Source organism: Carassius gibelio, chromosome A19, assembly GCF_023724105.1.
Source record: "Carassius gibelio isolate Cgi1373 ecotype wild population from Czech Republic chromosome A19, carGib1.2-hapl.c, whole genome shotgun sequence".
Taxonomy (NCBI): domain Eukaryota; kingdom Metazoa; phylum Chordata; class Actinopteri; order Cypriniformes; family Cyprinidae; genus Carassius; species Carassius gibelio.
In genome coordinates this window covers 30621152-30648680 of record NC_068389.1, presented here as the reverse complement: position 1 = coordinate 30648680, position 27529 = coordinate 30621152, and the positions used below count along the sequence as shown (strand labels likewise).

The window sequence follows — 27529 nt, the reverse complement described above, 5'->3', positions numbered from 1 at the left end:
CATGTGGGGTAACCAACAAATGAATGAATAAATTCATAACCAAATATCCATCAGATTAGCCTCAAATATTAATCAGTGGTATGCTATTGTTGAATGTGTGATATCTGTATAAATGCTAATTCAGTTTTTTTGCTTTTAAAGTAAAAATCAGTATTGTAACTGGATTATGAGGGAGACTCTGATATTATAGAATAAACTTGTGAAATAATGGTTTTCATAAAATGAAAGGGCACTAAAGTTTATCTTTCTTCATCAGTTTATCTACTTACTGATGAGTTCAACTAGTCTTAATGATACATAAGAATGTGAATTTTGAGATGTATTACGGTCACCTCAGATGACTTTTTTAAGGCTATGTATTATTAACTTAAGTGTAAAAACACTAAAATGTCAATTTTTTTTTTACTTTTCTTTATTAAGGCATGTGTACACTACATTCCAATTGTTTAGAAAACGGCCAAACATATCCATATTTTTGGTATTTTAAAATTGGCCTATTAAAAAGTCTTATCCGTCATTGACGCAAATACAGTTTTTTAATCAGGTCAATAAATACCTGTAATATTCTCATCCTCACAGCCGTGACTACGTTTTGATGAAAAGCAAGAATCTCTGGATGAGTATCATCTGAACTGAGCTCTGCTGCTGTGAAGATGATGTTTGTTAAAGAGGAGAGTGAAGAGTACACGGGTGAACCAGAAATCCGGGGAATAAAACCAGAGGAGCCAGAAATCCGGGGAATAAAACCCCAGGAGCCAAAAATCCGGGGAATAAAACCAGAGGAGCCAAAAATCCGGGGAATAAAACATGAGGTGCAAGGAGGTTCGTGTTTATTCTGCATTCATCCTTAAATAAAATGTGTGGTACATACACAAATCCTTTGCCTTTGGTGTGTGATCACAGTGTGTGTGTGTGTGTGTGCGTGTGTGTGTTCACTGCTCTGTGTGTGTGCATTTCGGATGGGTTGAATGCAGAGCACAAATTCTGAGTATGGGTCACCATACTTGGCTGAATGTCACTTTCACTAAACGACACATCGTCCAGCCCTACTACACTGTATGCAGCACGACACATGGCAAATCCTTGATATTAAACTGCCTTTTCCTATTTATGAGGTACTGACACAGTTCAAATGTCCTGTGTGGACACTAGACAAACATGTTGCGATGTGGTGTAGACACGGTTCACTGAAAAAAGACTCGTCCATTTGGGAAGGTGAAAAAAAAAAAAAAGTGACCATACTCTAAATTCATGATATGCATTTAACCCATCTGAACGTGCACAGAGGCGCACACACACACCACGCACCTGGAGCAGTGGAGACTCGCGAAGCAGAGCCAGACGAAAGTTAAAATTGCACTTTAAGTGGGCGCATTTACTCCTCAGGCCCTATCATACACCATACGATGCAAGGCGCAGCGCAAGTATGTTTTTTTTCTAATTTCAGTCCAGCGCCATTTGCATTTTCCAGTCCAGCGCCCTGTCATTTAATTTGCGGCATAGACCAACTCAAACCTGATCTAAAGCAGAAAATGCGCCTCTGGGCGGGTCCATAGTGCGCTTTGACAGGGATGTGCATCACACAAATATGTTAAATATTAAAAACAAAAGGATTACAGTGTAAAATAATATTATGATGAAGGCTACATAAACATAAAAATGTAATGATGGTTAAGTCATTGCGTGTGTTATAATTAGGCTACCTATTTGCAATTCAGCCTATTACTACTTAAAATGATGAATGAAATTGGTTAATTAATTGAACAATCGTGCCAATACACACACACACACACACACACACATATATATATATATATATATATATATATATATATATATATATATGTGTTGGGGCAGAGTTGACTGCTACCAATCACGTCCATCGGTGGTGGATAATGGACATTCCTTCAGATATGAAGGTAAGCTACGAAATAAGCTGGGGGCTCCGTGCGGTGGTCCCCAGACGAATAAGTAGTCGTGGACCAACAGCAGAGGTTTATCAGGTATGGAGGGACTAGTTGAGTGGCATCACTAGATCCGTTGCAAAAACTCCATTTATGCCAATGATACTCCTCGACATGGCGAGTACAGTCCGCCATCAACTAAGACTGCTGCCTCCACTGCTCTGTGGGTAGTCTTCCGTGAGCATTTCGTCTCCTCAAGAAAAGGCCGCGTTGGGGACACGCGAGAGGCAGGATCAACAGACAGAGACCTGGCAGCCCCCTGCAACTCCACCGTCCAACTGGTTGTCTAGAGTTCATCTCCTGCCACTGGATATTGGATTGTGGAGTGAAGTTGTGGAGATAGGGTTTGCGCACCTCTCCCTTCACATTAATCCACTCTCTGCGTATGCTATCACTTCACCGTACAAGTCCTTCGGCGATAGGGTAAATGTGACGGAGGCAGGTCTTGGATCAGACTGGCAGCCTTTAGCATGAGCCCTGCACGGAGGCGGCACAAGCGTGATGGTCGTTGTGTGGATGGGTTGGAACAGCATCCACCTTCGGTAGCTTCTTGTGTGACTGAGCAGCCCTCTTTAGGGTCCGCACTGCTCACCCCCAATCGGGGGGAGGGTCTAGAAAAGGTGACCCAAACATTGCCTGTTCCCTACACTCCTGGGCAGCCCACCGCTGTCGTCAAGGCATCCCATTACGGGGTCGAAAATATAAAACGAAACTATTAATTTTGGCTACATGGAACGTACGCACACTTCTTGATGTGCAGATTGGAACTGACCGACCCCGCAGGCGCACTGCCCTGGTTGCGAGCGAGCTTAACAAATACAACATCGACATTGCAGCTTTGAGTGAGACCCGACTCGCTAATAGAAGACAGGCAAGGATACACCTTCTTTTGGAAGGGCCTTCCAGAATATTCCCGCCGTCTACATGGAGTAGGTTTTGCCATTAAAAGCAGACTGCTACAGAACATCCCAGAGTCTCCTGTGGGAATCAGTGAGCTGCTGATGACTTGGCGCATTCCCCTTGTGAAGAGTCGCTATGCAACCTTGATAAGCACTTATGCACCAACTCTGGATGCTGAAGAAAGCATCAAAGACGGCTTTTGCCGAGTCTCTTGACAGAGCTCTTCAAAGTTCCTCAAGGAGATTTCAATGCCAGAGTAGGCACCAGGAACATGCTCTGGCCTGGGGTAATTGGGAAACATGGTTTAGGCAACATGAACTAGAATGGCCTGCGACTCCTCTCCCTCTGCTCTGAGCATAAACTGGTCATAACCAATAAAACTTTTCAAATGAAAAATAAATACAAAGCATCATGGATGCACCCCAGATAAAAACACTGGCACCTACTGGACTACATTATAACCCGGCAACAAGATCTACATGAAATATCCATCACCCGAGCAGTGCGTGGGGCGGAGTGCTGGACAGACCATCGGCTGATCAGATCCAAGATACATCTAAAGGTCTGACCTCAACACACCAGGAAACAACCCTCAAGACGGCTCAACGCTCGAGCTTTAAAATCTCCTGACATTACTGCATCTTACCGTTGCTGCTTGGCTAATAACCTTTCCTCCACCATCACTCATCCCCTATGCAAAACAGCTGAAAGCGCATGGGCTAACCTTAGCTCAGCTATACGACAAGCCGCTTCCGATACAATTGGTTTCACCTCCAAACGTCACCAGGACTGGTTTGACGACAGCTCTCTTGAAATACACAACCTTCTGGAGGAGAAGTGCAAAGCCCTCTATGCCCACCTCTCCAACCCACAATCTCCCTCTCTACACTCCCAATGGAGTAAGATCCGTGCTGAGGTGGAACGACGGCTTCGCATAATGGAAAATGACTGGTGGCTTAGGAAAGCCCATGAAATTCAAGGTTATGCGGACACCAACAAGTCTCAAGCTTTTTATAATGCAATAAAATCACTATATGGACCCCAAAAACGCAGAATCACCCCTATCAGATCTGCAGACGGCACAATTCTGCACAAGGACAAACAAGAAATTCTTGAGCGTTGGGCTGAACATTTTAACACCCTTCTTAACCAATACAATCCGACTGACCCCACTGTCCTGCAGCGCCTTCCAAAGCTCCCACCTGTGCATGAGCTAGATGACCCTCCCAGATTCTCAGAAGTCCTGGCAGCAGTACGAAGTCTCAAGGACAATAAGTCTGCTGGTCCTGATGGAATCCCTGCAGAGGCTCTAAAGAAAGGTGGGTATATGCTCACCAAAAATCTCCACCAACTTATCCAGATAATATGGGCACAAAAAGCTGTTCCACAAGGCTGGAAAGACTCACATTGTTACTATCAACAAGAAAAAGGGCGACAAGTCCATCTGTGGAAACAGTCGTGGGAAATCCCTGCTCTCTGTAGCGGGGAAAGTATTAACAAAGGTAATGCTGTTTCGTCTTACTAAGCACATCACAGAGAGAATCCTTCCTGAGTCACAGTGCGGCTTCAGAAAGGATCGGTCCACCTCTGACATGATCTTTGTTCTACGCCAATTGCAGGAGAAGGCTAGAGAACAGAACAAAGATCTGTTCATTGCCTTCATCGACCTGGCAAAGGCTTTTGACACCATTGACCGCCAAGTCCTTTGGGTCATTCTGGAGAAGTTTGGAGTGCCTCCAAGGTTTCACATCTCAATCCCTCTCCTTTCCTGTGCAGGTAGGAGTGAAACAGGGATGTGTACTGGCTCCAGTGATCTTCAATCTTTTCCTGGCAGCAGTCACCCTCCTCTCCCGCAATTCCCTTAGCCCCGACGATGGTGTCTGCCTACAGTTTCGTCTGGACGGGAACCTCTTTAACCTTCGCCGCCTGCAAGCCATCACCAAGACCACCACCACCACAATTCATGAACTGCTATACGCTGATGACTGTGCCCTCCTAGCCCTTAGCCCTACTGCACTGCAGCACACATTGGATGTTGTATGTGCAGTCTACCAAGCTTGTGGCCTACGAGTCAACATCCAAAAGACTGAGATCATTGCACAGACCAAAGCCCCCATCCTTCCATCCCCCATCTGAATTCTATATCCATGGCACACCAGTAAAGGTTGTTCAGCACTTTTGTTACCTCAGAAGTATCCTAACACCCACCTGTCTCATAGACAACGAGGTCCAGGCACGCATAAATTTTGCCTCCTCTGCCTTTGGTAGACTTCGATCTAGAGTCTTTGCTAATAAAGATCTCCGTACCTTCACCAAAGCGGCCGTCTACCAGGCAGTCTGTGTTTCCACCCTGCTATTCAGTGCGGAAGCTTGGACTCCCTACCGCAGGCATATTCTGTGCCTTGAAGGCTTTCACATCAGATGCCTTCAGCTCATACTAGGTGTGACATGAAAAGACAAAATCCCCCATGCGGACATCCTACATCGCACTAACTCCAGCAGCATAGAGGCAACCATTGCTAGGCGGCAACTGCGATGGGTTGGACACGTTATCCGCATGCCCTCCCACCGCCTACCCCGGCAGGTACTCTATGGGCAGATATACGCAGCCAACAGTAGACCTTAGCGTCAGAAGCGTCGCTACAAGGACCACCTCAAGTCGACCCGGAAAAGCTGCAGCATTAACCCTGGAGTCCTAGAAATAACTGCTGCCGACCGCCAGGCATGGAGCTCTGCATGTGGTCTCGGGGTCCAACTGATCGAATCACAGCGTCAACGCAGACACCAACGCGCTCAGCCACAACTACACCCATTATCAGACTCTGCACTCACATGTCCCGACTGCGGCAGGGCATGTGGCTCTCGGATTGGGCTTTATAGCCACCTTCAATGGCACCGCAGACAGCAGCGGCTGCCTCAACACTCCAACAACGCATCCTAGAGGTGACGTCATCTTCGAAATCGATGGACTGCATAAGAAGAAGAAGAATATATATATATAATATTATTTTTATTTATATATTTTATTTTTTTATTTTTTACTGACTCATCACGCGAAGCTTTGGTGGATTCCTGCTTGTCTCGTAGATGATCTGCTCGTGCGCTTTAACCTCACGCACAAGCAGATCTGTTTCTTTTGATTGAGAAGCGTTCAGTTTTCCACCAACAAATTCCGCCATGTAAATAGTGATCCACCCTAGTACGAGCACAACTCATTCTTAAAGGGAATGAAAGATGACACTCTGGTTGGTTTATTGAACATTGCTCCCATTACTTAAGAGAATTGGGACAACCCATTCCAAAAATGTGCCCTGGTGCACGGACCATTTTTCCATCGTTAAAATAGCAAAATTGAATTTGGACATCCCCTGAGTGCACCGGTGACGTGAACTTTACACTTTGCGTTTAGAACGTTAAAATAGAGCCCCTCGTCTGAAAGCCCTGTTTGAAATAGGAATCATTGTCACATTTTTTGTTAACATCTTTCTAGGGCTGAAACGATTCCTCGAGTAACTTGATTACAAAAAATGATTGAGGCAAATTCCTCTGCCTCGAAGCCTCTTTTAATTTATTTTAAATCTCACGACAGGTTATTTCGCAATTATTTTTTTTTCTGTGACACAACGCGTTTATGTCAGCCACAAAGCGGAAGGAGACACAAGCGCTGCGTCCGAGTCAGCAGTGTTTTGATTTGAGGGCGCAGACAAACGTAAAGAGAATGTCATGGCGTGTGTCCATTGCAAGAAAGAGCTGGCATACCACAACAAGGGCCCTATGTTTTTCGCAATGCAGAAAACGCGGAGGGAATCGTGGAATCCAGTCATAAAAACTGATTTTACAGTTTAACGCGGAATGGCACAGAATTTGCCACATTTTGAATTAATCAAAAATCGGTCATTGCACTTACATCAAATCACGATATGGACTAATATCTGTAAATATTAAGCAGGAACAGTCTAATTAAATGTAAATCTTGCATGTTCTGTGTGTCTCGGTTAATAAATGGAGCAGAAGCGCGTTTTCCTTTTTTCTCCCACACACTGAAACGTGCGTTTCAGCGTCTGCTGTCTCACTAAATAAGGACGTGAACACATGAACAACATCTCCAGAACTGCTCTGACAGTCACTTCATGAGCATTTGACTGTTTGATTTGAGTAAAACTAGCGTCACATAACACGCAGAACTGTAAAGGTACGTCAACCCGTCAAAATTAAAGTCCTGTATTACTATTGTTCAGCAGAATGTACATAAATTAAACATAATTTTTTTAAGGTTTAATCATTTCTTCCATGTTTTATTTTTAATAGTAAATCCCCTTTGTTTACCAAAAAGTTAAGTTTGCTTAATTTTCAATAATAAAAAGATAAACTAAATTAATGTTTTGTGTGTTTAATGTTTAATGTGCATCTTAGAAAATGCTTTATTTAAAATCCCAACTGAATGGCACTTAAATGCACTTAATTCATCTGTAAATTTTTTTGTTATTATTCACAGTACAAGTACAGACAGAGAAACAATGGGTATTAATTAAATTTGTGTTTTTGATGTATGCATTGCATTCTATGCATTTAAAAAGTAAAAAAAAAAAAAATTCTAAAAAAGGAAACTTAGTTGTTCATTTTAAGAGACCCGAGAGTCTTGTTTTCTCTTGCTTAATTTTGCACTTAAATTAAGCAACAACACATTTTATCAGATTAATAGATGGAATTTTTGGTAGAATACTCGATTACTAAAATATTCGATAGCTACAGCCCTACATCTTTCATTTATCGGCGTCTCATTTGTATTTGGCCAGTTTGAAGAACGCCTCACCAAACCTGTCCAGCCAGGCGTTTGTGATCACTGAAACTTGAAGACAATTGTACAAATGTGGATGGGTGACATGAATGGAGATGGCACCAGATCAACGATGTATTACTAGGTTTTGCAACAAGGTCCATTGCCCAACACAAAATAAATTTGCTTAATGCATAAACGCTCAAACCTTACAATCTAAAGGAAATGTTGTGTATGGCAATTAAGGTAATTTCTAAATTACCATAGACTTCTAGTCGAAATACAAAAAAAAAAAAAAATCAACTATAACTGTTTTATATCTGTATTACACTTGTGAACAAAACAAGTGTGTGACTTCACGTGCACTATACCGCTGGTGGCAGTAGACAACCGCAGTGATGACGAGCCCTGATTGCTGATTGTGTTTTTGTGCTGGTCTTGACTGGTTTAGGACTGTCATGGATAAATAAATATTACACTAAAACCACCAGTAGTTGGCATGAAGTCTTGAGTGATGCATTGAATTGTTCATACAACTCACTGAGTGATTGACTCTTTATAAACGAATGAATGGGTGGATCCTTGACTCAAAAGATTTGTGCAAAACAGTTGATTAATTTAGAAACTAAGCAAGTGACTGTCATCATGAATGGACTTACAAAATTTTTTGGCCAAGTGACAATTGATAATGTAATTTTGCAACAAACAACAAAGATATTATGGTATGATAAATAATGCACACCTCTATAACAGAGGTAACTTCTCTAGGTCATACATCTTAACTTGATACAAATTTGCAGGTCAGACATTACAGCCTCCCACAATCCTATTCGTTTGAATGAAAATCAATGCTATGAAACGAAGTATAAATGCCCACTATTAATTACACCGTTTTTGTTAGAATAAATTAAACATGTGCCACAATCATGGCAATGCTTGAATAAAAATGTAATATAATTTAATATTACGTTAGAAACATGACATTAGTGCATGTAATGTTTTTAAAAAAATAAAAACCGAAAAATCAGCTTGTTCTTGTAAAGTTTCAATTCATTTATAAAAATGCATCAAAATTATTGATCACTTTGTATTTGTCTTTTCTTTATTTTGATGTGCTGACAATGAAATTAAACTGTTTATTCATTAATTTCAGAGCCGATGGAATGGAACGAGGAGAGTGAAGAACTGAGTGAAGTGGAGGAGAAACAACATAACAAACCTGGAGAAAAGCCTTTAAGCCACTTGAACACTAAAAATACATTTTTAAAGAAAAGAAGAGCCAATAAATCTTTCACCTGCACTCAATGTTGGAAGAGTTTCTCAGACAAAAAAAGTCTTGAGCTTCACATGAGAGTTCATACTGGAGAGAAACCATTCACCTGTGATCAGTGTGGGCAGAGCTTCACACGATCATCAAATCTTAAGAGTCACATGAGCATCCACACTGGAGAGAAACCATTCACATGTGTCCAATGTGGTAAGAGCTTCAGAGATAAAGGACTACTTAAAGTACACATGAAGATCCACACCGGAGAGAAGCCGTTCATGTGTGAACAGTGTGAAAAGACATTCTCAAAAAGCTCAAATCTTCGGCTTCACATGAGAGTTCATACTGGAGAGAAACCATTCACCTGTGACCAGTGTGGGAAGAGCTTCACACAATCATCAAATCTTAAGATACACATGAGGGTCCACACCGGAGAGAAGCCGTTCATGTGTGAACAGTGTGAAAAGACATTCTCAAACAGATTAAATCTTCGGCTTCACATGAGAGTTCATACTGGAGAGAAACCATTCACCTGTGATCAGTGTGGGCAGAGCTTCACACAATCATCAAGCCTTAAGAGTCACATGAGGACCCACACTGGAGAGAAGCCGTTCACATGTCTCCAATGTGGTAAGAGCTTCAGATATAAAGGAATACTTAAAGAACACATGAAGATCCACACCGGAGAGAAGCCATTCATGTGTGAACAGTGTGAAAAGACCTTCTCAAACAGAACAAATCTTCAGCTTCACATGAGAGTTCATACTGGAGAGAAACCATTCACCTGTGATAAGTGTGGGAAGAACTTCACACAATCATCAAATCTTAAGAGTCACATGAGCATCCACACTGGAGAGAAACCACACACATGTGTCCAATGTGGTAAGAGCTTCAGAGATAAAGGACTACTTAAAGAACACATGAAGATCCACACCGGAGAGAAGCCGTTCATGTGTGAACAGTGTGAAAAGACATTCTCAAACAGAACAAATCTTCAGTTTCACATGAGAGTTCATACTGGAGAGAAACCATTCACCTGTGATCAGTGTGGGAAGAGCTTCAGAGATAAAGGAATACTTAAAGTACACATGAGAATCCACACCGGAGAGAAGCCGTTCACATGTGATCAGTACGAAAAAATGTTTTTGTGTGCTTCATACCTGAAGAAATCCTTGACAGTTCATACAAAGGAGAAGCCGCATTCATGTTCTGAATGTGGAAAGAGTTTTTCACTCCCGCAAAGTTTAAAAGAACATCAGAAAATACATACTGGTGGGAGAGAGTACATGTGCTTTGAGTGTGACAAGACTTTTATGACAGCACAGTGTTTAAAACGGCACCAGAGGATTCACACTGGAGAAAAACCTTACAAGTGTTCACACTGTGACAAGAGATTCAGTGTGTTAGGAAACATGAAAGCACATGAGAGGATCCACAGCAAAGAGAAACCACACACATGTGATCAGTGCGGGAAGAGTTTCGCTTCTAAAATTCACCTGAAGAAACACATGAAGATCCATGCAGTGGAAAAAGCACTTAGTGGAGAAACCAGTTATACCTCGTTTCCACCCCAGGAACTTTACCCAGGGACTAGGGACTTTGGCCTGGTACTCAGTGTATTTCCACCGCAGGAACCAGGAACTAAATAAAGTTCCGGGTAAAAAAATGGTCCTCAAAGTCCCTGCTGGCGAGGTGGTCCTTTTTCAAAGTTCCGGAACTTTCGGGGGCGGGTCTTGGGCGCTAAACATCCTGGTTGGTTGAGTTCACGCAGCATTGGTTGAGTTCAACCACCATTTATTCGGATCAACATTTTCAAAATATTACTGTTATTGTCATGAAATGTTATTTTAAAAGTATTTCAGGCAAGAATGTAGTTGTCTAAAACTCAAATCTGTGGTTTATTTATAAAGACATCGCCTATTTTCGCCGATCTCGGAGACGTGAGCTCCACGCGATCAGCGAGAGCTCAGTGATCATCTATCCGCCGAGAAGCAGCCGCACCTCGGCTAGACCTTCTGATGTGTGCCGCTGGCTCTGATGTCTCTTTAGTGGTTAAACATAAAATATAATTTAGCTGTGGGGTGAATCTAACATGTTTTCTTTTGTCTGTATTCAATTTATCTAATGTTAAAATGAAAATAAAAAAGGCAAATCTATATAATATTTCATTTCATTGTAATGGCTGTATACACATATCCCTGAACAAAGTACATTTCTGCAGCTGTTAGTATGTTTAAATGAAAACGAAAGGAGGCAGTGGTATTTGATATTCGATTTCCTTTTATTGTAAATATAACGTTACTGATAGGAAAATTGCAGTAGCCATGGTCAGCTGAGTTCACGCAGCATTTTTTGGGTTCAACCACCATTTATGCGGATCATTTTCAAAATATTAGTGTTATTGTGTCATTAAATGTAATTTTAAAAGTATTTCAGGCGAGAATGTAGTTGTTTAAAACTCAAGTCTGTGGTTTATTTATAAAGACAGGGCCTATTTTCGCCGATCTCAGAGACGGTCAGCTCCACGCAATCAGCGAGAGCTCAGTGATCATCTATCCACCGAGAAGCAGCCTCACTTCGGCTAGACCTTCTGATGTGTGCCGCTGGCTTTGATGTCTCTGTAGTGGTTAAACATAAAATATAATTTATCTGTGGGTTAAATCTAACAGGTTTTCTTTGGTCTGTATTCAATTGATCTAATTGTTAAAATGAAAATAAAAAAGGCAAATTTATATATATATATATATATATATATATATATATATATATATATATATATATATATATATACACACACACACACACATATCCCTAAACTAAGTACATTCCCGCAGCTGTTCTTATGTTAAAATGAAAACGAAAGGAGGCAGTGGTATTTTATATCTTATTTAGTTTTATTGTAAATCTACAGAGAGGAAAATTGCAGTAACCAAGACGAGCTGACTGAAGTTATGAAGTACGGCCGGACTGGCCGGATTTTCACATGGGATTTGTCTGGTCAGACCAATATATATATATATATATATATATATATATATATATATATATATAAGTAATATTCACAGTCACTCTCCATTCATGTGTGGAAAGACTTTAATTGACTCTGCAAAGCATAAAAGACCACAGATGTACATCCACACTGGAGAGAAGCCATTCATATGTGATCAATGTGGAAAGCCAGCAAATTTTATTTATATAGCACTTTTCTAAACAAGTTAATGCAATTCAAAGTGCTTGACAAGGAAACAATAGAAACAGCAATTAATAAAATTAAAAGAACAATTAAAAAAGTAAAATACTCCTATTAAGATACATGATTAAAATTGAATTTATAAAAATCCAAAATATGAATAAAAATAAATAAAAAGATAAGATACATTTAAAAGAAAATAATCTGAAGATCTTAGAGTCCTTCTCGGTTCATATACTGTAATCATATTTGAAAGATAGTCTGGAGCAAGTCCGTGCAATGCCTTATAAACTAATAAAAGATTTTTAAAATCAATTCGAAATCTAATAGGTAACCAGTGTAATGACTTTAGTACTGGTGTAATATGATTTGATGACTTTTTTTGACTTTTGTAAATGTTCGAGCAGCGCTGTTTTGGATTAATTGTAACTGGTTAATTATATTCTTTGGTAGACCTGTAAGAAGGGCATTACAATAGTCAAGTCTGCTAGTAATAAATTCATGCATTAATTTTTCTGTATTGCTCAGAGAGAGAAATGATCTTACTTTAGCAATTTTATAATCTCTTCTTGAGGTTATAAAATGCTGTTTTAGTAATATTGCATACATGAGATTTAAAATTAAAATCAGAATCAAAGACAACTCCTAAGTTTTTTGCCACTTGGCTTGGGTTTAATCCGAGTACATTTAGTTTTGGGATCAATTTCTCTCTCTGCGTTTTTGATCCAATAAGCAAAACTTCTGTTTTATCTTGGTTAAGTTGTAAGAAGTTTTGTGACATCTGATCATTTATGTCTTTAATGCAATTTACTAGGGAATCAATTTGTACAGGGTTGTCTGGAGACACAGCTACATACAACTGTGTGCATAACAAACTCAGAATTTGTGCTCTGCATTTAACCAATCCAAAATATACACACACACACACACACACACACACACACACACACACACACACACACACACACACACACACACACACACACACACACACACACACACACACACACACACACACACACACACACACACACACACACACACACAGAGAGCAGTGGGCAGCCATTTATGCTGCGGCGCCCGGGGAGCAGTTGGGGGTTCGATGCCTTGCTCAAGGGCACCTCAGTCATGGTATTGAAGGTGGAGAGAGAACTGTACATGCACTCCCCCCACCCACAATTCCGTCCGGCCCGAGACTAGAACCCACAACCCTTCGATTGGGAGTCCAACCCTCTAACCATTAGGCCACAACTTCCCCTCAAGCTCCACTATGAAAACTATGAAAAGAGATACCATGCCTCCTGATGAGTTGACCAAGAGGTAACATATATAGTTTGAAAAATTCAATTCAAGTTTATTTGTATAGCGCTTTTTACAATACGAATCGTTACAAAGCAACTTTACAGAAAATTATGTTTCTACAATATTTAGTAGTAGCTTATAGTGGTGACAGTCAGTTTGTGCACGTTTGACAGGATTTTTTGAAAAAAATTAATACAAGACATAGTCAGCTAGACTATGAACATTATTAATATTATTAATTAATAATTGTTATATGATGCAGTCACACTTGTAGCAATATTTGTTAGTTCTGTTTGTTGATTCAGGGTTAGCATCATCTCTTCTCAGGTGTTCTGGATCCAGACTGGAGCTTGTGTAAATCCTAGTTACCACAGGATGTAAATCCCGTGGCAAAATAGAGACATCATTAGCATAGCTACTGATCCAACATACTAAAATTAGTTTAACCCAAGCTAATGAATAAAAATGCACATTTGATCAGATGCAACTACACTCACAATTTAAGAGATACTAGACAATGTATTTTCTATTTGTTGCTGTATTGTTTATTGACTGCTTGATAGTGTATATCATTTTGATCACTTTGTTTATGATTTGAGAGCAGTGTTTGATTTTGAACACAGGTAAATCTGTTTCGAGGCGAAAGTTTCATTTTGCAAGAGGAATCAGAGGTTTTGTAAATAGTGCTTGAAGATGAGGTTTTGTGTTCAATGTTTTCAGAAAATTGAGCAAGGTTTCAGAAATTGGGTTTTAGCAATTGAGAAAAACTGTAATAGTAATAATATATTAATAACCACTATAAAATATCTTGTTTACAATATTTCTTATTTAAATTCAAGTGAGCACTATAAGTGTTTGTCTTTATATCATTCAAAGACCTTGGGTGCACAAATTGCTCTTGTTTTGTTAATTATGAAAAAAATATTTCATTCCATTTTTTCATTATCATGTTCTTTTTAGACGGTCCCTAGCTGGCCTAAGCGCTAGGGGGCTGCTGCTTAAGACTTTGTGTTGCAACAAATTGAGGAGAATTAAAACAATTAAACTGTGATCTGTGTTCAGTTCTACATTCAATTGCTTTTCAGACAAGCCATTTTTATGCATTTGCACTCACCCACTAAGAATTTGATTTTTTTCTCTGCTGAATATCTGTCTAACATCCAACATCAAATGTCGAACCAACTTTATATCGGTACCGTAAACTATGCTCAATCGTTCTTTGTTATAATGATTTGTTATAATGAATGTACTACAAAACTCCACAAACAGAAGTCACATAGATTGAAATGTATTACTAATAAATATACTTTGATATTTAACTATCTTAAATTCAAATAGAAGGACATGTATTTTATACAATATAAATATATTTAGAAAATGTATATTTAAATTTTAGATTTTGGCCACTTTAATATTTTTCACATTTTTAAAATATGTAAATATATTTTTATCAGAAATATTTACTTTATGTAAATACATTTAGATATCAGACTATGTAAATATATCAATTTGCAATACAGTATTGTTCAAAATAATAGCAGTACAATGTGACTAACCAGAATAATCAAGGTTTTTAGTATATTTTTTATTGCTACGTGGCAAACAAGTTACCAGTAGGTTCAGTAGATTGTCAGAAAACAAACAAGACCCAGCATTCATGATATGCACGCTCTTAAGGCTGTGCAATTGGGCAATTAGTTGAAAGGGGTGTGTTCAAAAAAATAGCAGTGTCTACCTTTGACTGTACAAACTCAAAACTATTTTGTACAAACATTTTTTTTTTCTGGGATTTAGCAATCCTGTGAATCACTAAACTAATATTTAGTTGTATGACCACAGTTTTTTAAAACTGCTTGACATCTGTGTGGCATGGAGTCAACCAACTTGTGGCACCTCTCAGCTGTTATTCCACTCCATGATTCTTTAACAACATTCCACAATTCATTCACATTTCTTGGTTTTGCTTCAGAAACAGCATTTTTGATATCACCCCACAAGTTCTCAATTGGATTAAGGTCTGGAGATTGGGCTGGCCACTCCATAACATTAATTTTGTTGGTTTGGAACCAAGACTTTGCCCGTTTACTAGTGTGTTTTGGGTCATTGTCTTGTTGAAACAACCATTTCAAGGGCATGTCCTCTTCAGCATAGGGCAACATGACCTCTTCAAGTATTTTAACATATGCAAACTGATCCATGATCCCTGGTATGCGATAAATAGGCCCAACACCATAGTAGGAGAAACATGCCCATATCATGATGCTTGCACCTCCATGCTTCACTGTCTTCACTGTGTACTGTGGCTTGAATTCAGAGTTTGGGGGTCGTCTCACAAACTGCCTGTGGCCCTTGGACCCAAAAAGAACAATTTTACTCTCATCAGTCCACAAAATGTTCCTCCATTTCTCTTTAGGCCAGTTGATGTGTTCTTTGGCAAATTGTAACCTCTTCTGCACATGCCTTTTTTTTAACAGAGGGACTTTGCGGGGGATTCTTGAAAATAGATTAGCTTCACACAGATGTCTTCTAACTGTCACAGTACTTACAGGTAACTCCAGACTGTCTTTGATCATCCTGGAGGTGATCATTGGCTGAGCCTTTGCCATTCTGGTTATTCTTCTATCCATTTTGATGGTTGTCTTCCATTTTCTTCCATGTCTCTCTGGTTTTGCTCTCCATTTTAAGGCATTGGAGATCATTTTAGCTGAACAGCCTATCATTTTTTGCACCTCTTTATAGGTTTTCCCCTCTCTAATCAACTTTTTAATCAAAGTACGCTGTTCTTCTGAACAATGTCTTGAACGACCCATTTTCCTCAGCTTTCAAATGCATGTTCAACAAGTGTTGGCTTCATCCTTAAATAGGGGCCACCTGATTCACACCTGTTTCTTCACAAAATTTATGACCTCAGTGATTGAATGCCACACTGCTATTTTTTTGAACGCACCCCTTTCAACTAATTCAACTAATTGCCCAATTGCACAGCCTTAAGAGCGTGCATATCATGAATGCTGGGTCTCATTTGTTTTCTGAGAATCTACTGAACCTACTGGTAACTTGTTTGCCACGTAGCAATAAAAAAATATACGAAAAACCTTGATTATTCTGGTTAGTCACATTGTACTGCTATTATTTTGAACAATACTGTATGTCCATAGATTAATTTCTAAAATTTATTTTAATTACATATCTGTACATGTAAATGTGTTAGATTTCTATAAATCCAAAACCCAGCTATCACGTTACTTCGTGACCATACTTGTCGCAGAGACGTAACTTTGTAATTCCCAAATCTGTCGTGGCAATGTTATAGTGAAACGGAGCGAGTACATCCTAACGACCAAACTGGCACATTTTGGGGACGTGACAGTACCGAATCATATTGGTTGCACCAACGTACCAAGTAGTCCTAACGACCAAAATACCACAATATTTACACCTCACCTTTAGTCCGGTTCCTGATGTGATCCGACCATTACCTTGAAATACACAAATAACTAATAAACTCTAATCTTATCTGGTGCAAAAAAAATAAACCTTTTGATCTCTAATTGTAATCGAATTATGGGGGATTTAATGTAATAGTAATTGTGTGCACATTTTACTACATTGAGGAAACAAATTATTAAAACGTGCAAAAAATTTATTTTTTTCTTGCATGTCATGTGCGGGGCTCTGTATTAAATATTAGGCCTGTCGTGCAGGGAAAAAAAAGAGCTCTAATATTTTCGGCCGCAATATTTTTATTATTTATTTTTATTAAAAACATATAGCAAATCATGATGTGGGGTTAGTCTGGAGCGCACCCCGTGGACCGCCCGTGGCAGAAAACACTCTCTAATGGCACAGATGTCCCAGGAATAAAGAGATAACATCTGGCTAGAGTGGCCAGCTTTGGGAAGTGCCTTTCATTTGCGTGTGAGTGTTTGCATCACAAGTGATATTGCATTGTACTTGCACTACTGCTTTATTTTAATACCATGTAGCATATTTAGCAAGTAACTTTCGTTGCCTTTTCTGTTGAAATGGGCCACAGAAGTAAATTACATTTTAAAATATATTCAAATAGAAAACTGTTATTTTAAATAGTAAAAATATTTCACAATATTGTAGCTTTTGCTGTTCTTTGGATCAAATAAATCCAGGCTTGGTCTGCAGAAGAGACTTTAAAAACTAAAAATCTTACTGTTCAAAAACTGTAGACTGGTAGACTATATAGATTACAGAAATGTTATATTGTAATGTTTTATTTTATATATATATATTCATGCCATATTTTAACATGCTTGATCATTCTTTAGTATATTTCCCAAATAATAGGCTATTCAAATGGTATCTTAATATAATAATATCATATCTTAATAATACATGTAGTGCAATAATATTAAAAGTTATCTGGAGACCAGCTGACAATGTCGCTACAACGTTTCAAATGAGACTAACTAGCGACGTCTTTTGAGGATGTGCCCACGGCATCCTCCCAATGTAGCCATAAAGTAATGTCATGCTGACGTCCTCACAGCATTCTGTGTTTTCTGGGCTGTTATTTGACAAGACTATTTACAGCACAAACTGCAGTGACCGCACAATAAGTGGCTGTGCCCAGTATGATTAATATTTAATGCATAGCATGCCAATTAAAGAGTACATCCCCCCCCCCCACAAAAGAAATGGAAATTATTTAGTCCCCTTTATAATGTCCATACCTGACATACTTGTGGTTTTTATTACCAGCATTCTTCAAAGTATCTTCTTTTGAGTTCTGCAAAAAAACACAAGTCAGAGGTTATTTAAGAAATCTGGTTTACTATACATTGAAGTAAATTAATAAACACTTTTCACCAGTTATTGGCTATGCCAATAAATAACAGTGAACCCTGCAATAAGATGCTTGAAAAATACACATTCAGTAGATCCAAAGCTTGCTGTTGATCAGGTCTCTTCAGTAAATATTCCCTGCAGTTAATAAAAAAAATAACATGGTGAAATGGTCAATGCAGACTCTTTGCTTGAACTTACTTTACTCCGGTGTGTCTCTTCTAGGGTTGTGCGATATGGGGAAAATATCTAATTGCAAATTATTTTTTTGACAGATATTTCGATTTGATTTGCGATTTTTACATTTTCAAAGTCAAGCTTCAGCTCAATATTGTCAATAATGTGCAGCACATTATGAGTATAATTACCCTGCTAAAAAAAAATTAAACTTTTACAGATAAAAAAAACAACTTTTAAAGTCTCCATGAAACCATTACAAAATTCCTTTTTGTCTTTGGCATTAATCCAATAGGAATTACTGTTGTTCTATCCAATACAATTCCAATTATAACCATGTAAGCCTTTCAATTGTTTATGGGAGGGATTCTATATATATATATATATATATATATATATGTGTATGTGTGTGTGTGTGTGTGTGTGTGTGTGTGTGTGTGTGTGTGTGATGTGACGTGGGATTCGCGCCGCATGGAGAAGAGAGGACAGAGTATGAGAAGCGTTCAGAGACACAGCCTGTGTGTGCGGTCTTCTGAATTGGGAATAGCAAACATGCAATACGAGATGCTCTTGATATGCATTGTGACACAGCTCTTGTAAATTATATTTTTTGTTTGTTGTCTGTCTGTTCAAAGCTTAAGTTACATAACTTTTTTTCTTTAGTTTTAATTTGCCTAACTATTGACATGACCCTGTCGACGCCATTATCCCACTCTGTCTCTCTCCTGCTTTCCTTTTTTTATTATTATTTTTTATTAAATGGTGGGTGGGTGTTTACGCAGTTGATTAGAGCAGAGCTGTTTGGGATGAACGGAGGTGGGCTCACTTTATTGATTAGTAAGATTGTCACTCAAGGCTGACAGTCATGCATATGCTCTGGAACAGTGTTATATAGTGGCCACATCGCAAGCTTTTAAGATTAGCAAATCGCAACATCTCAAATCGCGATTTTTTGATTAATCCATAGTCCTAGTCTCTACATCCTGAGAGAAAAAGCAATTAACTGTAATGCTGTTTGTGTTGTAGTCACATGTGTTTTGGCAGAGGTGTGCATCTGTACAAGTATTGAGAGTGAGGAGTTGTCGTCATGGTACAGAACCCCTCCCCTCAATATCATCCTCTCCACCATGTTGGCAGGATTCTGGCGGCATGTTTTTGTTTACATGTGTTGTTAACTCGATAGTAGAGGAGGTTCTCACAATTCTGCACTGTTTTACCATGCCTGGAAGTCACTGCTGTGTTAAAAACTGCTCCAGTACCTCACACGATACATATGGAAAAATACACGAACAATGGGATACAGTTTTTTAGGTTACCGGAATGGACACAGCATCAGGACATTTACATCTCTTGCAATCACACATTTAACTACCCCAGCCAACCCAGAACTGGTTTGTCCAACTTGCAGCCCCCAACACAAAACACAAAAGCCTGGTACAGTATGTGTCATTAGGCTAAAATCAAAATAGAACAAAATATCTAGTCTTACACCGCTTTAGTTTACATCAAAACATGTTGGAAACATTTGTGTACATTGAACATCTCGTTACAATCTAGTGTTTACGAAACAGTCATAGTTAATTACTTTTTCATTTCGGTCAAAAAGTGTTTGCTAAATGCAGTGTTATTATAACACACTAAAACGCATGTGAAGAAACTTACCAACTCCTTTCAGCCACAGCAGAAAGCCTCATAACTTTCCAAAGACTTGTGGCTTATAAACTCCTGCATTGTGTAGTAACTTAGACCAAAAACAAGATAATTCACAATGTCCATATATTTGCATGGAGGTATGGTCCAGGTTTCTGTGCCATTCTGCTGCAGGGAGCTCGTATGGGTCGATATTTTGGATGCCTGAGAGCTTCTCCAAATACCACTGTTTTGCGCTTGTTCCTGTTAGGTACCTTTTCTTTCACCTTATCTTTTTGCATTGCTTTTTTACTTTTCTTTCAGGTATTCCTAGATCCATCTCTGTCCCGCCGAAATAATAAATGCGCAAAAATTAAAGAGCTCTGGAATGTTTAGTCGCGCCTCTGTGAAGTTCTGAAGGTGCCGCCCCTGGCAACCGATAGCGTCTCCTATCATCATGGCCGACCAGCTCAGACCCCGCCCAACTCACCCCAAATCGGCACTTGACTCCTCACTCTCAATAGTCTGCTTACATTTAGCAGCTGTAAAACCAGGACAGAGATCTTGCAGATGATCTCAGTCATACGATTCATATAGTACATATTTTAAGAAATTTTTGGGAAAACAATAGCCTGCGCTAAATAAATACTAAAAATAAATGCTCAACGATGCTTACCAGAAGTGTTTTAATGAAATGAATCCATACATCCATATCTCTAAGTGAATAATACTTAGTTTTTTTTGCTTTCAAACCTCATAAACATGGCAGACAGCACTCACAAGCACAGGCATGAGACTCCAAGACACTGTAAAGGTCTCAAGTCAAGTTTAAAACTGTAAACAATATAATTTAATTAAAAATAAAATATTAATGAATCTATCTCTGCTAATCCTCAGTTGTTGTGGCCAGGAGAAATGTTTTTTTTCCCTCAACATAACATCTTGAGGCCATGTGGCCACAACATATATAATGTTCCCACGAGTTAATATGATGTTCCCACAAATTAATATCTCGTGGCCACAACATATTATCAAGTTCCCACTAGTTATTATGTTGTGGCCATGACAAAACTAAGTAAACCGACCAAGTAGGGATGGGCGATATGGCCTAAAATCCATATTGCGATATACATTGCAACCTTTTGCGATAACGATATATATTGCGATATATAAATTATAATAGAACCATTTCAGAACAGGTTACACCGACCCTTAGGAAAGCCAAACTGCTAAACGTATTTTTTTTTAAATAAAGAAACTTATGTAATTTTGAGAACATTTATTTAGCAAAGCAAAACTGTAATCATACAACAAAATATTGCAGATAAATAAAAGTCTTTACTTTGCAGAGAACAGAAAAACTGGTGTCTTTTTAGTTAAGGAACATACACTGTACTGAAAATACTTCCAGTATTAGGCAAAGAACATTATTTTGTGTAAATGCACAGATACTTTAAATAAAAACATATTTCCAACCTGCAGCCGAGGTAATGCATTTGGTTTTAAACATTTAGTTCTCCTAATGAAATTAAACCTGGGGTCTTGTTAATAAAGGAACGGACACTGTGAATTAGGGATATACTTCCAGTATTAAGCATGGCTATTTTAAATAAAGAAAATTCTTCCAATTGTAGTGTACATATACTTCAAATGAAAACATAATAAAGTGCTAAATGAAAGCACAAAATAAATAAATAAAATACCCTCAGTATAAGGAACATATATGTCAACTACGTCTACTGTTTCTTTACAGTAGTGCCATGCCATATATACAGTAAAAAGTGCACATGTAGTTTTAAATTATTTTCTTAAAAGACACAAAATATGCAGAGAACAGGAAAAACTGTCTGGTGTCTTCTCGGTTAAAAAGCAACAACAACGAACCCTAAAATCAGGCACTCACTGAGATTTTGTTAATACATTTGTTAGGCCCTAAAGATTATTAGCCAGGAACACAAGCTTTTCCACAGTCTCTGGCTTCAACAGAGACTGGTGGCATGAAACTCTGAACACTTATAATGTTTCACTCCAGTGTGGATCATCTCATGTTTTCAGACTTGATGTATTACTGAATCTTTTGTCAGTGTGAACACTTGTAAGGTTTCACTCCTGTGTGGATCATCTCGTGTGTTTTCAGATTTGATGAATCACTGAATCTCTTGTCACAGTGTGAACACTTATAACATTTCACTCCAATGTGGATCATCTCATGTGTTTTCAGACTTGATGAATTACTGAATCTTTTGTCAGAGTATAACATTTATAATGTTTCACTCCAGTGTGGATCATCTCTTGTGTTTTCAGACTTGATGAATCACTGAATCTTTTGTCACAGTGTGAACACTTATAACATTTCACTCCAGTGTGGATCATCTCATGTGTTTTCAGACTTGATGAATCACTGAATCTTTTGTCACAGTGTGAACACTTATAACATTTCACTCCAGTGTGGATCATCTCGTGTGTTTTCAGATTTGATGAATCACTGAATCTTTTGTGAACACTTATAATGTTTCACTCCAGTGTGGATCATTTCATGTGTTTTCAGACTTGATGAAATTACTGAATCTTTTGTCACAGTGTGAACACTTACAACGTTTCACTCCAGTGTGGATCAACTCGTGTGTTTTTAGACTTGATGAATTACTGAATCTTTTGTCACAGTGTAAACACTTATAAAGTTTCACTTCAGTGTGGATCATCTCGTGTGTTTTCAGATTTGATGAATCACTGAATCTTTTGTGAACACTTATAATGTTTCACTCCAGTGTGGATCATTTCATGTGTTTTCAGACTTGATGAAATTACTGAATCTTTTGTCACAGTGTGAACACTTACAACGTTTCACTCCAGTGTGGATCAACTCGTGTGTTTTTAGACTTGATGAATTACTGAATCTTTTGTCACAGTGTGAACACTTATAAGGTTTCACTCCAGTGTGGATCATATTGTGTGTTTTCAGATTTGATGAATCACTGAATGTTTCATCTCGAGTGTTTTCAGACTTGATGAATCAATTAATCTTTTGTCAGTGTGAACACTAATAACGTTTCACTCCAGTGTGTATCATTTCGTGTGTTTTCAGACTTGATGAATCACTGAATCTTTTGTCACAGTGTGAACACTTATAACGTTTCACTCCATTGTGGATCATCTCGTGTGTTTTCAGACTTGATGAATCACTGAATATTTTGTCATATTATAACATTTATAATGTTTCACTCCAGTGTGGATCAACTCATGTTTTCAGACTTGATGAATTACTAAACTTTTTGTCACAGTGTGCACCCTCATAACGTTTCACTCCAGTGTGGATCATCTCCTGTGTTTTCAGACTTGATGAATCACTGAATCATTTGTCATTGTGAACACTTACAATATTTCACTCCGGTGTGGATCATTTCCTGTGTTTTCAGACTTGATGAATTACTGAATCTTTTGTCACTGTGTGAACACTTATAACATTTCCCTCTAGTGTGGATCAACTCGTGTTTTCAGACTTGATGAATTACTGAATCTCTTGTCACGGTATAACAATTATAATATTTCACTCCAGTGTGGATCATCTTGTGTGTTTTCAGACTTGATGATTTACTGAATCTTTTGTCAGTGTGAACACTTATAACATTTCACTCCAGTGTGGATCATCTCGTGTGTTTTCAGACTTGATGAATTACTTAATCTTTTGTTGGTGTGATCACTTATAACCTTTCACTCCAGTGTTGATCATCTCCTGTGTTTTCAGACTTGACGAATCACTGAATCTTTTGTTGGTGTGATCACTTATAACCTTTCACTCCAGTGTGGATCATCTGATGTGTTTTCAGACTTGAGGAATCAATTAATCTTTTGTCAGTGTGAACACTAATAACGTTTCACTCCAGTGTGGATCATTTCGTGTGTTTTCAGACTTGATGAATCACTGAATCTTTTGTCACAGTGTGAACACTTATAACGTTTCACTCCATTGTCGATCAACTCGTGTGTTTTCAGACTTGATTATTTAATGAATCTTTTGTCACATTATAACATTTATAACATTTCACTGCAGTGTGGGTCATCTCGTGTGTTTTCAGACTTGAATCACTGAATATTTTGTTACAGTGTGAACACTTATAACGTTTCACTCCAGTGTGGATCATCTCATGTGCTTTCAGACTTGATGAATCACTGAATCTATTGTCAGTGTGAACACTTAAAACAATTCACTCCAGTGTGGATCATCTCATGTGTTTTCAGACTTGATGAATAACTGAATATTTTGTCACATTATAACATTTATAATGTTTCACTCCAGTGTGGATCAACTCATGTTTTCAGACTTGATGAATTACTGAATTTTTTGTTGGTGTGATCACTTATAACCTTTCACTCCAGTGTAGATCCTCTCCTCTGTTTTCTGACTTGATAAATTACTGAATATTTTGTCACAGTGTGAACACATAACATTTCACTCCAGTGTGGATCAGCTTGTGTGTTTCCAGACCTGTAAAATCACTGAATTTTTTTCAATCTGAAAACTTCTAACGTTTCACTCCAGTGTGGATCATCTCATGTGTTTTCAGACTTGATGAATCACTGAATGTTTTGTCACAGTATAACACTTATAATGTTTCACTCCAGTGTGGATCATCTCGTGTGTTTTCAGACTTGATGAATCACTGAATCTTTTGTTGGTGTGATCACTTATAACCTTTCACTCCAGTGTGGATCATCTCGTGTGTTTTCAGACTTGAATCACTGAATCTTTTGTCACAGTGTGAACACTTATAACGTTTCACTCCAGTGTGGATCATCTCATGTGTTTTCAGACTTGATGAATCACTGAATCTATTGTGAGTGTGAACACTTAAAACAATTCACTCCAGTGTGGATCAGCTCGTGTGTTTTCAGACTTGATGAATTACTGAATCTTTTATCACAGTGTGCACACTTATAATGTTTCACTCCAGTGTGGATCATCTCATGTGTTTTCAGACTTGATGAATAACTGAATATTTAGTCATATTATAACATTTATAATGTTTCACTCCAGTGTGGATCAACTCATGTTTTCAGACTTGATGAATTACTGAATTTTTTGTCACAGTGTGCACACTCATAACGTTTCACTCCAGTGTGGATCATCTCCTGTGTTTTCAGACTTGATGAATCACTGAATCATTTGTCATTGTGAACACTTACAATATTTCACTCCAGTGTGGATCATCTCCTGTGTTTTCAGACTTGATTATTTACTGAAACTTTTTTATCACATTATAACATTTATAACATTTCACTCCAGTGTGGGTCATCTCGTGTGTTTTCAGACTTGAATCACTGAATATTTTGTCACAGTGTGAACACTTATAACGCTTCACTCCAGCGTGGATCATCTCATGTGTTTTCAGACTTGATGAATCACTGAATCTATTGTCAGTGTGAACACTTAAAACAATTCACTCCAGTGTGGATCATTTCCAGTGTTTTCAGACTTGATGAATTACTGAATCTTTTGTCACAGTGTGAACACTTATAAATTTTCACTCCAATGTGGATCATCTCATGTGTTTTCAGACTTGATTAATCACTGAAACTTTTGTCAGTGTGAACACTTATAATGTTTCAATCCAGTGTGGATCATCTCATGTTTTTTCAGACTAGATGAATTACTGAATCTTTTGTCACAGTCTGAACACTTAGAATGTTTCACTCCAGTGTGGATAATCTCATGTTTTCAGACTTGATGAATTACTGAATCTTTTGTCACAGTGTGAACACTTATAATGTTTTACTCCAGTGTGGATCATCTGATGTGTTTTCAGACTTGATGAATCAATTAATATTTTGTCAGTGTGAACACTTATAACGTTTCACTCCAGTGTGGATCATTTTGTGTGTTTTCAGACTTGATGAATCACTGAATCTTTTGTCACATTATAACATTTATAACATTTCACTCCAATGTGGGTCATTTCGTGTGTTTTCAGACTTGAATCACTGAATATTTTGTCACAGTGTGAACACTTATAATGTTTCACTCCAGTATGGATCAACTCATGTTTTCAGACTTGATGAATTACTGAATTTTTTGTCACATTATAACACTTATAATGTTTCACTCCAGTGTGGATCAACTCATGTTTTCAGACTTGATGAATTACTGAATTTTTTGTCACAGTGTGCACACGTATAACGTTTCACTCCGGTGTGGATCATCTAATGTGTTTTCATACTTGATCAATTACTGAATATTTTGTCACAGTGTGAACACATAACGTTTCACTCCAGTGTGGATCAGCTTGTGTGTTTTCAGACTTGATGAATTACTAAATCTTTTGTTGGTGTGATCACTTATAACCTTTCACTCCAGTGTGGATCATCTCCTGTGTTTTCAGACTTGATGAATCACTGAATCTTTTGTCACAGTCTGAACACTCATAATGTTTCACTCCAGTGTGGATCATCTCATGTTTTAAGACTTGATTAATTACTGAATCTATTGTCAGTGTGAACACTTATATCATTTCACTCCAGTGTGGATCATCTTGTGTGTTTTCAGACTTGATGAATTACTGAATTTTTGTTGGTGTGATCACTTATAACCTTTCACTCCAGTGTGGATCATCTCCTCTGTTTTCTGACTTGATAAATTACTGAATATTTTGTCACAGTGTGAACACATAACATTTCACTCCAGTGTGGATCAGCTTGTGTGTTTTCAGACCTGTAAAATCACTGAATTTTTTTCAATCTGAAAACTTCTAACGTTTCACTCCAGTGTGGATCATCTCATGTGTTTTCAGACTTGATGAATCACTGAATCTTTTGTCACAGTATAACACTTATAATATTTCACTTCAGTGTGGATCATCTCGTGTGTTTTCAGACTTGATGAATTACTGAATCTCTTGTCACAGTGTGAACACTTATAACATTTCACTCCAGTGTGGATCATGTCATGTTTTTTCAGACTTGATGAATTACTGAATCTTTTGTCACAGTGTGGACACTTAAAACGTTTCACTTCAGTGTGGATCATCTCATGTGTTTTCAGACTTGATGAATCACTGAATCTTTTGTCACAGTGTGAACACTTATAACGTTTCACTCCATTGTGGATCAACTCGTGTGTTTTCAGACTTGATGAATCACTGAATCTTTTGTCAGTGTGAACACTTATAACGTTTCACTCCAGTGTGGATCATCTCGTGTGTTTTCATACTTGATTATTTAATGAATCTTTTGTCACATTATAACATTTATAACATTTCACTGCAGTGTGGGTCATCTCGTGTGTTTTCAGACTTGAATCACTGAATATTTTGTTACAGTGTGAACACTTATAACGTTTCACTCCAGTGTGGATCATCTCATGTGCTTTCAGACTTGATGAATCACTGAATCTATTGTCAGTGTGAACACTTAAAACAATTCACTCCAGTGTGGATCATCTCATGTGTTTTCAGACTTGATGAATAACTGAATATTTTGTCACATTATAAGATTTATAATGTTTCACTCCA

At 38.1% G+C, this 27529-nt stretch overlaps 1 protein-coding gene across 4 annotated transcripts in view; it reads left to right on the top strand.

Moving 5' to 3' along the window:
• LOC127935437 (gastrula zinc finger protein XlCGF57.1-like) overlaps window positions 1-27529 on the top strand; it is a 193884-nt gene that overhangs the window by 5019 nt on the left and 161336 nt on the right. The window contains exons 2-4 of one of the 4 annotated variants that reach the window (XM_052533303.1): window positions 580-777; window positions 808-822; window positions 8795-11558. In XM_052533303.1, coding sequence (XP_052389263.1) covers window positions 654-777; window positions 808-822; window positions 8795-10557 — 1902 coding nt within the window. In that variant the 5' untranslated portion in view covers window positions 580-653 and the 3' untranslated portion in view covers window positions 10558-11558. Of the gene's footprint in view, window positions 1-579; window positions 823-8794; window positions 11559-27529 lie in introns of those variants that run through there. The other 3 variants (XM_052533305.1, XM_052533301.1, XM_052533302.1) reach the window with 3 other exon arrangements.